Raw genomic sequence first — 15,803 nt, 5'->3', positions numbered from 1 at the left:
TCATCTATTGATCTATTTTAATCAGGAAACTTGATTTTAGAGACATTACATTGAACACATTATCTGTAAACAGCTGGGACGAGGACATAAAACTCAGATATAGATACTAAAAGGTAAAACATTTAGGTCCCACATTTAAAATGACATTAAGAACTGCTTATAAAATCAACATTGTAGCCAGACAGCTATCTCATTAGATTGATAAAGCATTAAGATAGGAAAGCCACACTATCACATTTCCCAACAAAATATGATTTTGAGAAACTGCTTTTGCTAGTCATTGGAACTCGTATCTTGGTTGAAATCAGTCTATGGAAAACCAGCTTTAGTCAGGGTCCTAAGTGGAGTCTGAGTCCCTCAAGCTTCACATGATAAAAGGATTTTTAAATCAAGTACTTCTTTCGTAGAGACAGAAATGTTGCATAAATACTAACAGGGAGAGTATGAATAAAAATGAACAGCCTTACTTGCCAAATTTGGGCTTTTCTCAATTATAAAATTCAACTACTCCCTCTATAAGACATGAATATTTAAATAACATAAACCAGTATCTTTTACTAGCTCCAAAACTGTAGTGGTGTTTGTTGTTGTTAAGATTTGATTTATGAGAGAGAGAGAGAGAGAGAGAGAGAGAGAGAGAGAGGGAGAGAGAGCTCAGGAATAAGGGGCAGAGGGAGAATCTGACCAGAGAGCCTGATGCAGCTGCGTACTGGACTGAGCCACCCAGGCAACCCGTTTTTTTTTTTTTTTTAAATGCTGATCTAGCTGCAAAATTGTAACGCCATTGGCAATGAGACATAAAGTAAGGTGAGGCTTCTATTAAGAGCTATAGACTGGAATTAAAATTTTAAATATTAAAAGGCATCACAGCAGGAGCAGGGAACAAAAGAAAATCTGCCAAATAAATTATTTTAGGAATCACTTTGCAACAGGATAAACGTGGAACCAAAGCTTAAGAGATCCATTTAATTATTGAAAATGAGTTCAGGTGGGATGATCAAAAGCTGCATTTGAGCTCTTCTTGCAGGATACCTGCAAATCTGCTTTGACCTTGGCATTAACGTACAAGGTGCAGAACCTCCCCTCCAAATGGGAAATGCTGCTGCCTACCTCCATACGTTGAAAGCACTGGGCCAAAGATTCATGTGATATTTATAATCCAAAGAAATTTTGATTTGTAAATTCACACAGAAAGGCAAAACAATACAAATTTAATCACTACTTTTTCTTTTAAATTTTTAACCTTTTGGCGCTTTAGATATTTCAAGAAATAATAAGCCGCAACAAATATAAGGGCTTAAATAATCTCTGACATTAAATATATTTTCTTCAAATTAATAAGACTAATTTCTCATGAAATAAGAAAAAAATCTCACTGTAAATCTAAAAAATGAGAGAAAACTTAAATACTTCAAGATTTTATAATTTTCAAATCCCGTCAAACATTACTTTTTGAGGGCAGCCCAGGTGGCTCAGTGGTTTAGCACTGCCTTCAGCCCAGGGCCTGATCCTGGAGACCTGGGATCCAGTCCCAGGTTGGGCTCCCTGCATGGAGCCTGCTTCTCCCTCTGCCTGTGTCTCTGCCTCTCTCTCTCTGTCTCATGAATAAATAAATAAAATCTAAAAAAAAAAAAAAAGATTACTTTTTGAAATTCTAATAAAAAAAAAATACTTCATTGAAGAAGTACTTATATGTTCCATTATCGTAGGTATCTAATCAAAAATATGAAAAATAGGGCAGCCTGGGTGGCTCACCAGTTTAGTGCTACCTTCGGCCCAGGGCCTGATCCTGGAGACCCGGGATCGAGTCCCACCTCGGGCTCCCTGCATGGAACCTGCTTCTCCCTTTGCCTGTGTCTCTGCCTCTCTCTCTCTCTCTCTCTCTGTGTGTGTCTCTCATGGGTGAATGAATAAAATCATCAAAAAAAATATATGAAAAATAATCAAAAATGCTTTTCGTTTTGCATTTAAGGCTCTCTATATATATAGCTCAGAAACTGGTAATAAACCTGTTAATTTAACACAGTCCATACCGGGGAGAGTTTACCAAACTCAAGATAATTTTCAGTAAAAATAACACTAAGGCTCAAATTTCAAGTCAGTAAGAGTGTCGTCAGATTAAACTACACTCACTATGAAGAACCAGACAACTGGCGTGTAACTACACATTCAAAAAGATGACTGAGGATGGGGGCAAGTGGGGAGGCAGACAGTGGCGACCTCTGGAAGATGGAATCTCTTCTCTCTGCTGGTCCTAGAAGAGAAAAGAGACACCAATAAGCATCAACACTGTCCGAATTCCTCCCCACGAGACCCAGCAGTCCACAGGTGTCCCTCGACCTGATGCTAACGTCACCTTCGTATACGGTGTTCAGTGACAAGAGGTCAAACACACCGCCCTGTCCTGACTTGATTAGTGCTGCCTTGAGAAAATAAAAGCTAAATAATAATTTATTTTTGTGATTATGACCTGTATCGGGGATCCCTGGGTGGCTCAATGGTTTGGCGCCGGCCTTTGGCCCAGGGCGTGACCCTGGGGTCCCGGGATCGAGGCCCAGGTCGGGCTCCCTCTGCCTGGGTCTCTGCCTCTCTCTCTCTCTCTCTCTCTGTGACTCTCATAAATAAATAAAATAAACATAAAAATAAAGATTCTTTAGATTTGGGTCTGTAACCCCAACAAGAGGGCGGAAAAGTGAAGAGTCCGGAGCCGCAGGGTCGAAACCACGGCTCGTTGTTCGCAGCGCGCAGGGCGCCGGCCCCCGCGGCCCGGAGATGCGAGGATGCGGGGCCGGGGCGGGTCGCTTCACTCTCGGCCCAGAGGTTCGGGGGCTGCCGCGCACAAGGCCCCGGGAGACCAAGGCCGACCTCGGGGCCGGAGAAGACCTCGCATGGCCAACGGCCGAGTCCGGAAACGCCGGCGCTGTGCTCCCGGGCGGACCACGCGGCCCGCTCCGCCCGCGACGCATCCACCGCCCGAGCGCAGCAGCTCCTCGAGGCGCGCGGGTCGCCCGAGCCCCCGCACCTGCCCGACGGCCGCCTGCCCCGAGCGCCCTGCGCCGCAGCCCGGAGCCGGCCACGTGCACGCTGCGCCCGAACGAGGCCCACGCGACCCGCCCGCAGCCCCCCGCCCGCAGCCCCCCGCCCGCAGCCCCGGCCTCGGGCCCCACCGGGGAGCTCGCCAGCGGCCCCCGCCCCTCCCCCCGCCCGCGGTCCCGCTCGCCGGGCACCGGCACCAGCACGGGAGCGTCCCGGGCGCCTACCTCACGCCGCTGCTCCGAAGGCCCCGGGACACGCGCCCCGCGGCCGCCGACGCCCCCAGGGGCAGCGCGGGGCCCCCCGCCAGCGCCCGCGCGCGGCTCAGGCGGCCGCCGACCAGGGAGACGCCGCGGCCCGGCACCGCCATGACAGCGACTCGCCGGCTTCCGGACGGAGGCTCCACCCCCGCCGGTCCCTGCAGCTTCGCGCGCCAAGCTCGGGCCTGGGGGCGGGGCCGAGGGGAGGGATGCTGGGGGCGGGGCCGGGGGACGCCGGGGGGCGGGGCCGAGGGGACGCCGGGGGAGACGGGGCCGAGGGGACGCCGGGGCGGGGCCGGGGGGACGCCGGGGGCGGGGCCGGGGGGACGCCGGGGGCGGGGCCGGGGGGACGCCGGGGGCGGGGCCGAGGGGACGCCGGGGGGCGGGGCCGGGCGGGACGCCGGGGGACGGGGCCGAGGGGACGCAGGGGGCGGGGCCGAGGGGACGCCGGGGGCGGGGCCGGGGGGACGCCGGGGGCGGGGCCGGGGGACGCCGGGGGGCGGGGCCGAGGGGGACGACGGGGGGGCGGGGCGGAGCCGGTGGGGGGCGGACGCCGGGGTAACGGGGCCAAGTGGGACGCAGGGGGCGGGGCCGAGGGGGACGCCGGGGCGGGGCCGAGGGGACGCAGGGGGCGGGGCCGGGGGGCGGGGCCGAGGGGACGTCGGGGGCGGGGCCAGGACGTAAGCCGCAGGCCGAGCGCAGTATGGCTGCCGGGGGCGCGGCCCTGGGGCCCGCGGCTGGCGCTGCGACTCTCAGCCCCATACACCGCGGACCTTCCTGGAGCCAGGACGCGGGTCAAGTGTGTAGGTAAACCAGTCCAAGCAGCATGCCTCCTGTTTCTGCAGCCGGAGCCCTGTCCTGCCGCCTCCAGGGCTCTGGGGAACGGACTCAAAGCCCGGAGGGCGTCCCCGGGCATCCATCCCTCTTGGGACACCTGGGAGCCGGAGGGAAGCCGGAGGGAGCGTGCGGAGGGCGGAGGCGGACCAACCCTAGAAGGCGCGAGCTTTAGGGTTTCTGTGGCCCTACCCTGCCTCCACTTTTGGAAGGAAAGGCTGATCGATGTCCGTCATTTTCCAGAGCCGATGACCAGGTCGGCGCAGCCGAGGAACCTGCATCGTGTGGCGAATGGACAGCTAAGGAGGGAGCAAAGCATCCACCCCCTCTGAAGAAGTGAGAATCAGACTGGCCATTTCCCATGCTGGGGTATGTGAAAAGATAGACCGAAGCGTATTTTCGGATATTCAAGAGTTTCTTTGAACAAAAAAAAAACACCGATTTGGATGAGGCAGCATCCAGCCCGGCGGCCAGAATGGCGTTCACGGGAGCTGTGCAAAATGAAGGACTTCGGGGCATCAGGGAGTGGGAACGAGAAAGTCAGACTAGCCACGAAGTGAGAAAGTGAGTCTGTCGATTGCCAAGTTACTTACCTTTAGGGGGTGGCGGGGATCTTGTCACGCAGACACCTAACTAGTGCGTGATCGGCTGGTGCAAGATTCTGTCTGGGACAAATGAAACTCACGGGGAGGAAGAATTAGGAAGGTCCTTCTAGCTAGACGAGAATCAAATGGACATGAGGCAGGTTAACAGGAGAAAACCAAATTTAACACCACGTACAGGGAATCAAATCCAAGAGTAATAGTGTGCATATGGGGGAATCTGCACAGACATGGAAATTCCAAAGGCAGGAAGCAGGATGCTTATATGAGCTTAGGAGAGGGCTGGGGGTCTGAGGATACAAAGGGAGGGAGACCACTACTGGGAAGGTGAAGGAGAGAGGTTTGGAAAACAAAGGTGACCTATTATGCAAATAAGTTTCTTAGGTAAAGAGGCAGCTCTATGAATAGCTCACTTCCTAGTAAGGCCTGCAGTTGAGGGGGAAGTAAAAAGTTTTTTCTGGATCTGCTGGGTTTGGATTGTTTTTAACTCAAAATGATGTTCATGCCAAAGCGGCTTATCTTGGGGCGATCTGCCATTGGCCCCTACACTAATTCTCAGTTTGGTGAAGTGAGGCTTAACCTAAGCAACTTCATTTAGGACCCATTGTCTTGTTTTTTTTTGTTTGTTTTGTTTTGTTTTTTGACAAATAACAGACACAGATAAGAGACAGATAAAACCAGCTGCAAAGGTAAAGGAAACAATATTTCTTTTTTTTTTTTATTTTTATTTATTGATGATAGTCACAGAGAGAGAGGGAGAGGCAGAGACACAGGCAGAGGGAGAAGCAGGCTCCACGCACCGGGAGCCCGACGTGGGATTCGATCCCGGGTCTCCAGGATCGCGCCCTGGGCCAAAGGCAGGCGCCAAACCACTGCGCCACCCAGGGATCCCTGACCACCGCTTTCTTACTTAGAATCCTTGTTCTCTAAAATCATGTGTCAGAAAACTTACTGTTTAAAGTCGTATCAATAAGAATGAAACATCCTGTTCTTCCTATTTTGCATGATCTAAGTGAATTTCAAAGAAGCAGCCTTTATCTCCATTTTACCTAAAAAGCCTCTAATAAAGGCTTTCTGAACATATTCAGCATCTATCTTAACTTTATCAATTCCAAGGAATAGGCCCCTGGGTCCACTTTACAGTCCAACCTAATATTGATCTCTTTACACACAGCTCTTTTCTGCTTTGAGCCTACCAAAATATTGCTTTATTTAGATTCCACCTAACCTTTGCCCTTCCCAAATCTGATAATAACTTTATAGCTCTCTCTAATTGATGAGACACTTCTGGATTCTGCAGTGCAATCTCCCTCATTGCAAGGAACCAGTTATCCTAATTTCATCTTGCTATAGATTTGTCCCCGGCAGTTGTGTAGTCTGATTAGCAGCCAGGAGTGATCATCCTACAGAAGGGATTCCAGCTCAGGAGTAGTTATCAGTCTAGCAAAGTAGGCAGTATTCTCTGCTCTATGTGGGATGGAGGAAGACATGCCCTTCATGAAGTCAGGTACCACATAGTCCACTTCTTTTACATCCCCGTTGTTGGGCTGGTGAGATTGGGGACCTCAGAATGGCCGACCCGAGGCCAGCAACCTCGCAATTACGCGCCTTGCCGCCCCACCCCACCCCATCTTCCCCGCCTACGCCACCTGGCCGCCCTATCCAACTTAGTTTACAAAGACCTGTAACCCTTAATCGGAATGCCCCACCCCCATCTTCCCTCTGAAAACTCCTTATAAGCCCCCCCTGCGGTTTCCCTGACTTGGGCCTCCTCTCCGAGTCACGAAACCTCGCCCAGGAGCGCTCCTCATTAAAGCACTCTCAACTTACCACCTTGCTCTACTGTCTTTAATTTTCTCCGCGGATCAGGGATCCCTGGGTGGCGCAGCGGTTTGGCGCCTGCCTTTGGCCCAGGGCGCGATCCTGGAGACCCGGGATCAAATCCCACGTCGGGCTCCCGGTGCGTGGAGCCTGCTTCTCCCTCTGCCTGTGTCTCTGCCTCTCCCTCTCTTTTCTGTGTGACTATCATAAATAAATGAAAATTAAAAAAAAAAATTTTCTCCGCCGATCATTAAAAGAAACCCTAACACCCGTTATACCTAGCATAGCATTGGGCAAAGAGTGGGTGTTCAGTAATTTCTTGAAAATTAATTTATGAAGGTGCCTGGGTGACTCAATTGGTTAAGCGTCTGTCTTCTCTCTGTGCCTGTCATGAATAAATAAAATCTTAGAAAAAAATGGATAAGATGGTGAATTTTGTTATGTATATACACCACCATTTAAAAAAATTTAATGTAAAAATTAGTGAAAAATATCTTATTGTTAACTTGGGAATTTTCAGTCCCAAATGGCAGTGAATAAATTATTGAGTCACAACCTTAGCAAAGTTTTGTATTCTCAGTCTTTCAAATTTGAGGCAGTTTAGTTTGCAACAAATAATATTCATTGAGGTATTAATTTATATTTTCTTGACCACTAATGTGTGAGACATCTATTTACTTATTAGCCATTTTAACTTTCTTTTTCAAAGGGTGTATTTTTTATTGATATAGGGATTACTTATATTTTCAATGTCAGTACTTTTTTGTCACTTGCATGTGTAACAAATAGATTTACCAATCTATTCTTTTGTGGTCAGAGTTTAATGTTCAAGCAATCCTTTCATATTTCCAGATTATAGAGATGTAGTCTTACTAATTTACTCTAGAGCTTTTATAGTTTTGACTTTCACATTTGAGTCCCTAATTAATTATTACCATGTAAAGTGTGAAGTAGAGAGAAAACTTCTTTAAAAAATGTACGTTTTCATTTTTAAGATTCTTCCTTTTTGACTTTCATATTTCTACAATTACAAGTCCTAGATAATTTTTCCACTTCTAGATTCCCTTCAACATACTCAACTTAATTTGGGGAGATATACAAGATATGGGGTTTTGTTTGTTTGTTTGTTTTGTGTTTTTTTGTTTTCTCTGCCTCATTTTATTCTCCAATGGCAGAAGTTAATACCTTCTAAAACATGACCAGCATGCGCCCAGAACCAAGTGGAATACCATGTTGGTTCGTTCTGTGAGATTCCTCATTCCCATTCAGTCCCCTCTTTTATCTCATTTATGTTTTGGTGGTCAATGTTGGGGCCTTCTACAAGTGTTTCAGGTTTATATAAGTTTGGGATTAAGCATTTTCTAACATAGAGAACTTAATATACTTAGAAACAAGAGGATCACAATCTAGAACCCCTCAGGTAGAATAATTCTCCCTCCACTAAACTTCATAACCACCACCATCTCCCAGTACCCCTCCCTTTATATTTTCTTCTCCTTTTTTTCATTTTTCTTTTTTTTTTTTTTTTTCCTCTTCTTCTTTGGGATTCCTGGCCTTTTATTTTTTACTACTTTGTTTTAAAATATGGTTGTCACTTTAGTGGTCCTTTCTTGTTTCATTCTGATCTTTGTTTTCAATTTCTGGTCTCTGACCTGGGCAGAATCATCTAGGGTGAAATTTACTTAGGTCATGGTTGATATTCTTGACTCAGCCCGCTCATACAGCCACTCTGCACTGAGCAAAATGACTAGAAAGAAGAACTCACCACAAAAGAAAGAATTCGAAACAGTACTCTCTGACACAGTTACAGAATTTGGACTACAATTCAATGTCAGAAAGCCAATTCAGAAGCACGATTATAAAGCTACTGGTGGCTCTGGAAAAAAGCATAAAGGAATCAAGAGACTTCATGACTGCAGAATTTAGATCTGATCAGGCCAAAATTAAAAAATCAATTAAATGAGATGCAATCCAAACTGAAGGTCCTAATGACGAGGGTCAATGAGGTAGAAGGAAGAGTGAGTGACATAGAAGACAAGTTGATGGCAAGGAAGGAAGCTGAGGAAAAAAGAGAAAAACAAAAGACCACGAGGAGGGGATCCCTGGGTGACTCAGGGGTTTGGTGCCTGCCTTTGGCCGGGGCGTGGTCCTGGGGTCCCGGGGTCAATTCCCACATCGAAATAAAGATGATTTTAAAAACATATTATGAGCAGCTATACACCAATAAATTAGGCAATCTAGAAGAAATGGACGCATTTCTGGAAAACCACAAACTACCAAAACTGGAACAGGAAGAAATAGAAAACCTGAACAGGCCAATAACCAGGGAGGAAATTGAAGCAGTCATCAAAAAACCTCCCAAGACAAAAGTCCAGGGCCGGATGGCTTCCCAGGGGAATTTTATCAAACGTTTAAAGAAGAAACAATACCTATTCTACTAAAGCTGTTCCAAAAGATAGAAAGGGACAGAATACTTCCAAACTCGTTTTATGAGGCCAACATCACCTTAATTCCAAAACCAAAGACTCCACCGAAAAGGAGAATTATAGACCAATATCCCTGATGAACACAGATGCAAAAACTCTCAACAAGATACTAGCCAATAGGATCCAACAATACATTAAGAAGATTATTCACCATGACCAAGTGGGATTTATCCCTGGGATGCAAGGCTGGTTCAACACTCATAAAACAATCAACGTGATAGATCATATTAACAAGAGAGAAAACAAGAGCCATATGATCCTCTCAATAGATGCAGAGAAAGCATTTGACAAAATACAGCATCCATTCCTGATCAAAACTCTTCAGAGTGTAGGCATAGAGGAAACATTCCTCAGCATCTTAAAAGCCATCCACAAAAAGCCCACAGCAAATATCATTCTCTCTTTTTTTAAAAATTTATTTATGATAGTCACAGAGAGAGAGAGAGGCAGAGACACAAGCAGAGGGAGAAGCAGGCTCCATGCACCGGGAGCCCGATGTGGGATTCGATCCTGGGTCTCCAGGATCGCGCCCTGGGCCAAAGGCAGGCGCCAAACTGCTGCACCACCCAGGGATCCCCGCAAATATCATTCTCAATGGGGAAACACTGGGAGCCTTTCCCCTAAGATGAGGAACACAACAGAGATGTCCACTCTCAACACTGCTATTCAACATAGGACTAGAAGTCCTAGCCTCAGCAATCAGGCAACAAAAAGAAATAAATGGCATTAAAATTGGTAAAGAAGAAGTCAAACTCTCCCTCTTTGCAGATGACATAATACTATACATAGAACACCCAAAGACTCCACCCCAAGATTGGTAGAACTCATACAGCAACTTGGCAGTGTGGCAGGATACAAACTCAATGCCCAGAAATCAAATCAATGGCATTTCTATACACTAACAATGATACTGAAGAAAGAGAAGTTAAGGACTCAGTCCCATTACAATTGCACCCAGAAGCATAAGATACCGAGGAATATACCTAGCCAAAGAGGTAAAGGATCTATACCCTAAAAACTACAGAACACTTCTGAAAGAAATTGAGGAAGACACAAAGAGATGGAAAAATATTCCATGCTCATGGATTGGAAGAATTAATATTGTGAAAATGTCAATGCTACCCAGGACAATTTACACATTCAATGCAATCCCTATCAAAATACCATGGGCTTTCTTTAGAGAGTTGGAACAAATCATCTTAAGATTTGTGTGAAATCAGAAAAGACCCTAAATAGCCAGGGGAATATTGAAAAAGAAAGCCAGAGCTGGGGGCATCACAATGCCAGATTTCAAGTTGTCCTACAAAGCTGTGATCATCAAGACAGTGTGGTACTGGCACAAAAACAGACACATAGATCAATGGAACAGAACAGAGAACCCAGAAATGGGCACTCAACTCTATGGTCCACTAATATTCGACAAAGTAGGAAAGACTATCCACTGGAACAAAGACAGTCTCTTCAATAAATGTGCTGGGAAAATTAGACAGCCATGTGCAGAAGAATGAAACTAGACCATTCTTTTACACCATACACAAAGATAAACTCAAAGTGGATGAAAGATCTAAATGTGAGACAAGAATCCATCGAAATCCTAGAGGAGAACACAGGCAACACCCTTTTTGAACTTGGCCACAGCAACTTCTTGCAAGACACATCTATGAAGGAAAGGGAAACAAAGAAAAAATGAACTATTGGGACTTGATTAAGATAAAAAGCTTCTGCACAGCAAAAGAAACAGTCAACAAAACTAAAAGACAACCTACAGAATGGGAGGAGATATTTGCAAATGACATATCAGATAAAGGGCTAGTATCCGAGATCTATAAAAAACTTATTACATTCAACAGCAAAGAAACAAACAATCCAATCATGAAATGGGCAAAAGACATGAAGAGAAATCTCACAGAGGAAGACATAGACATGGCCAACAAGCACATGAGAAAATGCTCTGCATCACTTATCATCACGGAAATACAAATCAAAACTACAGTGAGATCCCACCTCACACCAGTGAGAATGGTGAACATTAACAAGACAGGAAACCACAAATGTTGGAGAGGTTTTGGAGAAAGGGGAACCCTCTTGCACTGTTGGTGGGAATGTGAACTGGTGCAGCCACTCTGGAAAACTGTGTGGAGGTTCCTCAAAGAGTTAAAAATAGACCTGCCCTATGACCCAGCAATTCACTACTGGAGATTTACCCCAAAGATACAGATGCAGTGAAATGCAGGGACACCTGCACCCCGATGTTTCTAGCAGCAATGTCCACAATAGCCAAACTGTGGAAGGAGCCTCGGTGTCCATTGAAAGATGAATGGATAGAGAAGATGTGGTCTATGTATACAATGGAATATTCCTCAGCCATTAGAAACAAATACCCACCATTTGCTTCCACGTGGATGGAACTGGAGGGCATTATGCTGAGTGAAGTAAGTCAATCAGAAAAGGACAAACATATGATTTCATTCATTTGGGGAATATAAAAAATAGCGAAAGAGATTAAAGGGGAAAGAAGAGCAAATGAGTGGGAAAAATCAGAGATGGAGACAAAACATGAGAGACTTCTAACTCTGGGAAATGAACAAGGGGTAGTGGAAGAGGAGGTAGGAGGGGGGTTGGGATGACTGGGTGACAGGCACCGAGGGGGGCACTGACAGGATGAGCACTGGTGTTATACTATATGTTGCCAAATTGAACTCCAATAAAAAAATATACAAAAAAATAGAAAAATCTTTTCAAAGAAGTAATGGTAAAATATTTTCCAAATTTGGTGAAAAGTATAAACCCACAGATAAGAAGCTCAGTGAACCCAAAGCAGAGGAAACATGAAGAAAACTATACCAAACCATATAATCAAATTGCTCAAAACCAGTGACAAAATAAAATAAAATAATTAAGCAGCCAGATGGAGAAAAAACACTGTAAGTACAGAGGAAGTAGATAAGAACAGCAGGTTTCTCAACAATTTAGCACAGTAGTAGGATATAAAACAATATACTCAAATCCATATTAGCAATATGCCATGTAATAAGTTTTGAAATCAGAAAGTGTGAGACCTCCAACTTTGTTCTTTTTTTTTCTTTTTTAAGATTTATTTATTTATGATAGACATAGAGGGAGAGAGATAGAGAGAGGCAGAGACACAGGCAGAGGGAGAAGCAGGCTCTATTCCGGGAGCCCGACGCAGGCCTCGATCCTGGGACTCCAGGATCGTGCCCTGGGCCAAAGGCAGGCGCTAAACTGCTGAGCCACCCAGGGATCCCCCCCCTTTTTTCTTTTCAACATTATTTGACTATTCAGGGTCCCTTGAGACTCTACGAATTCGGGGATAGGTTTTTCTATTCTATTTCTGCAAAAATCACCTTTAGGACTTTGATAGGCATTGCATTAAATCTAGTAATGTAAACTGCTTTGGGTATATTGGTATCTTAGAAATATTAAGTCCTCCAATCCATGAACACAGGATGTCTTTCTGTTTAATTTGTGTCTCTAATTTCTTTCAGCAGCATTTTGTAGTTTTCAGTATACAAGTCCTCCTTGGTTAGGTTTATTACTATCAATTTCATATGAACTTTTGGTGCTATTATAAATGGAATTTTTCCTTCATTTCCCTTCTGGATTGGTCATTTTTGGCAACTACTTTTGCTATAACAAGTTTCTTTGTCTCTGTCTTCTCTAAGTGTTCATAAAACTGTGGAAGGCTAATTTAGTAGAATGTAGGTAGGGCAAATTAACTCCCTCACAAGCTCACAAGTTGTTATGATAATGAGTGAAAGAGGAAATATCACTACAGCTGCTGAAGACATTAAAATATTAATAAAGTAATAATATAAAAAACAGTTTATATTATTAAAAATAATATAAACAGCTTTAATGCAGTCTATGTGACTATTGAAATAAAATAGACAAGTTTATTTAAAAACACAAATCATCTAAAACTGACCCAAAAAGAAATTTAAAAACGTAATAGCTCCATATAGATTTTAAAAAACAAATTAGTAATTAATAACCATCTGACAAAGGAACTTCGGCCAGGGGACTTCACTGGCCAATTCTCTCAAACATTTAAGAGAGCAATAATAACCCTATGTAAATCTCTCAGACAACAGAAGAAGGAACACTTCCCAACTCACCATATGAGGCCACTGTTGCCCTGATATCAAAACATTACAAGAAAGGTCAACTACAGAGTAACAAGAATATTTAAAACAATAGCAAATTTAATAGCAATATGTATAAATATATGTAATGTATCATGTTTAAGAGGGGCTTATTCTGGAAATGTAAGTCTGGTTCAACATTAAAAGAACAATCAATGTGGGCAGCCCCAGTGGCGCAGCGGTTTAGCGCCGCCTGCAGCCCGGGGCGTGATCCTGGAGACCCGGGATGGAGTCCCGCGTCCGGCTCCCTGCATGGAGCCTGCTTCTCCCTCTGCCTGTGTCTCTGCCTCTCTCTCACTCTCTCTGAATGAATAAATAAATAAATCTTTAAAAAACAAAACAAAACAATCAATGTAATTGGCCATAGCAACAAATTAAAGAAGAAAAAACAATGATGTTCTCAATAGATATAGAAAAAGTATTTGATAGAATTAGATATTTATTCATGATAAAAGGAACTCTCATAAAACTAGAAGTATAGGGGTATTCATCAAGCTGATAAAGGACATCCAGGAATAACCCACCACGTAGGTTATACTTCATGATGAAAGACTCCTAAGATTAAGAACAGGGCAAGGATGTCTTTTCTCACCATTTCTATTTCATATTGTGCTACTGTCTGTGACTGAATGAAAGGGGTACAAAAGAACTTTTGAGGTTGATGGAACAGAACACAAAATGTTCTGTATTTTGATCATGGTCTATACATTGTGAAAACATCAAATTACACATTTAAAAAAGAATGTTTTATTATGCGTAAATTATGGTGAATCAAAATTGTTAAAAACATTTGTTGGTTTTCTTTAGATGTAATCCACATCCCTCTCTCACGAAGAAGCCCCCCCCCCCCTTTTTAAAGATTTTATTTATTCTTGAGAGATGCAGAAAGGCAGAGACATAGGCAGAGGGAGAAGCAGGCTCTATGCAGGGAGCCCGATGTGGGACTCAATCCCAGGACCCTGGGATCACACTCTGAGCTAAAGGTGGAAGGAAGCTCAACCACTGAGCCACAAAGGCACCTAAGACCCTCTTCTAAGAGTACTGTGCATCTGTTTGATTTTCTGTAATTATGTTGGCCTCTAGAGGGCACCCATAATTCATGAACTCAAAAGCTTGGGAATGATTTAAAAAGTGCATCATTTATGCATGTAAACGCACAGAAAAGAATAATAAGTATGAAAAATTTTCAGTAGACTTGTAAGAATTTAGTAATAAAATTTGCTAAAAGCTTTTTATGACCATAAAACTGAAAATAAAAATGTTGCTTGTAAAAGAGATGAAGCTTGTTTCATCAGTGTATTTAAATAGTGGACTCTGTTGACTTTCACCATAACCTTGGAATTCTTTTAAAATAAAGCTTCTATTCTTGGTTACAAAAATTATACATGATCATTATAGAAAATGTGAAAGTTACAGAAAAACTGAATGACAGAAGAAGAGGAGAAGAAGAATCAGTAGAAGGCACTATTGTCATAATATGAAGGCTGTCAACTTTTGGGCATATTGCCCCCAGAGATTTCATTTATACATTATTTTTACTTGATTTTAATCACATGTATCAAAATGTTAGAATGTAAGCACCCTTTGATATCTGGCCATGAAAATGAAGTATAGGGGCTTCTGGGTGGCTCAATCAGTGAAGCATCTGCTTTTGGCTCATGTCATGATCCCAGGGTCTGGTAATCTAGCTCTGAAGCAGGCTCCCTGCTCAGTGGAGAGCCTGCTTCTCCCTCTCCCTCTCCCTGCCGCTACCCTGCTTGTGCTCACTCCTCTCTGTCTCTGTCAAGTGAATAAATAAAATACTTAAAAAAATAAGTATAAATTAAATACTTATTCATAATGTAAAATGTTCATAATTAATTGGTTATGTTCCTTTGAAGTGCTTTTAATAGTACTCAACTAGAAAAGTTAAAATGTTATTAATATTTAGTAGTCACATAAAATTGTCCTATTTCTCTGGTGGCTCTACCTCCCTATGTAGGAACATCTACTTGAGTCATCACAACTGAAAAGGGATGGCCAATTGATCTCCACTGAAGTTGTCAGAGGGGAAGAAAATGTAATATATGAGCAGTAAAAAGTCTCAGATGAACATTTAAAAAAACAATTTACATACTATACTATTGTACATTTCCAAGGAAAAAAGAAACTGTACCTACATTGCAACTCAGCTTGCCACATAACAATAACATGCTTATGTTTAGGTGGAAAGGACAATGAAATGGACAGTAAGCATAAGTCTTGAACCATTTGTGGAATTACCTGTATTTTTATTAAAATCCACTTGGCACAAAGAGTTGTATGTAGATTTTAGCTGATGAGAGGAATAAAGGGAAGAGAGTTAATGTGAATGTCAACAATTATATTTAAAATAAGTAGTATTTACTAATATTTATTGGAAACTTATATTCCTGGTACTGTAGGTACTATGTTACATGCATTACCTTTCCTTTTCAGGACCAGATAATGCAATTAGACAGGGGAAATTAATGAGAGGGTAATGAGAGCAAAAGCCTAGAAGCTCCACAATTTTATCAATATAAAACTTTTTAAGTAAATAATGATGCTTCCAACAATAAAACACTATGTCTCATGTCTCTCTAC

The 15,803-nt window shown here is 43.7% G+C and overlaps 1 protein-coding gene and 1 long non-coding RNA gene across 16 annotated transcripts in view; one reads left to right on the top strand and one right to left on the bottom strand.

Annotated features, from left to right (window-relative positions):
* MTHFD2L (methylenetetrahydrofolate dehydrogenase (NADP+ dependent) 2 like) overlaps positions 1-3,445 on the bottom strand; it is a 134,956-nt gene extending 131,511 nt beyond the window's left edge. For 2 of the 12 annotated variants that reach the window (XR_007401754.1, XM_049093058.1), the window contains exon 1: positions 2,471-2,840. Coding sequence is in view for 6 of the 12 variants with exons in the window: in XM_049093058.1 (XP_048949015.1) it covers positions 2,471-2,619 (149 nt within the window). In the remaining 6 variants the exon portion in view is untranslated. Of the gene's footprint in view, positions 1-2,133; positions 2,255-2,470; positions 2,844-2,865; positions 2,976-3,260 lie in introns of those variants that run through there. The other 10 variants (XM_049093060.1, XM_049093059.1, XM_049093062.1 and 7 more) reach the window with 9 other exon arrangements.
* A 520-nt stretch (positions 3,446-3,965) lies between these two features.
* Positions 3,966-15,803, top strand: part of LOC118355741 (uncharacterized) — a 112,472-nt gene continuing 100,634 nt past the window's right edge. For 3 of the 4 annotated variants that reach the window (XR_007401752.1, XR_007401751.1, XR_007401750.1), the window contains exon 1: positions 3,966-4,691. This is a non-coding gene — a long non-coding RNA (uncharacterized LOC118355741). Of the gene's footprint in view, positions 4,692-5,470; positions 6,560-15,803 lie in introns of those variants that run through there. The other variant, XR_004818802.2, reaches the window with a different exon arrangement.

Source organism: Canis lupus, chromosome 13 (genome assembly GCF_003254725.2).
Source record: "Canis lupus dingo isolate Sandy chromosome 13, ASM325472v2, whole genome shotgun sequence".
NCBI lineage: Eukaryota > Metazoa > Chordata > Mammalia > Carnivora > Canidae > Canis > Canis lupus.
This window is presented reverse-complemented; position numbering and strand designations above follow the sequence as displayed.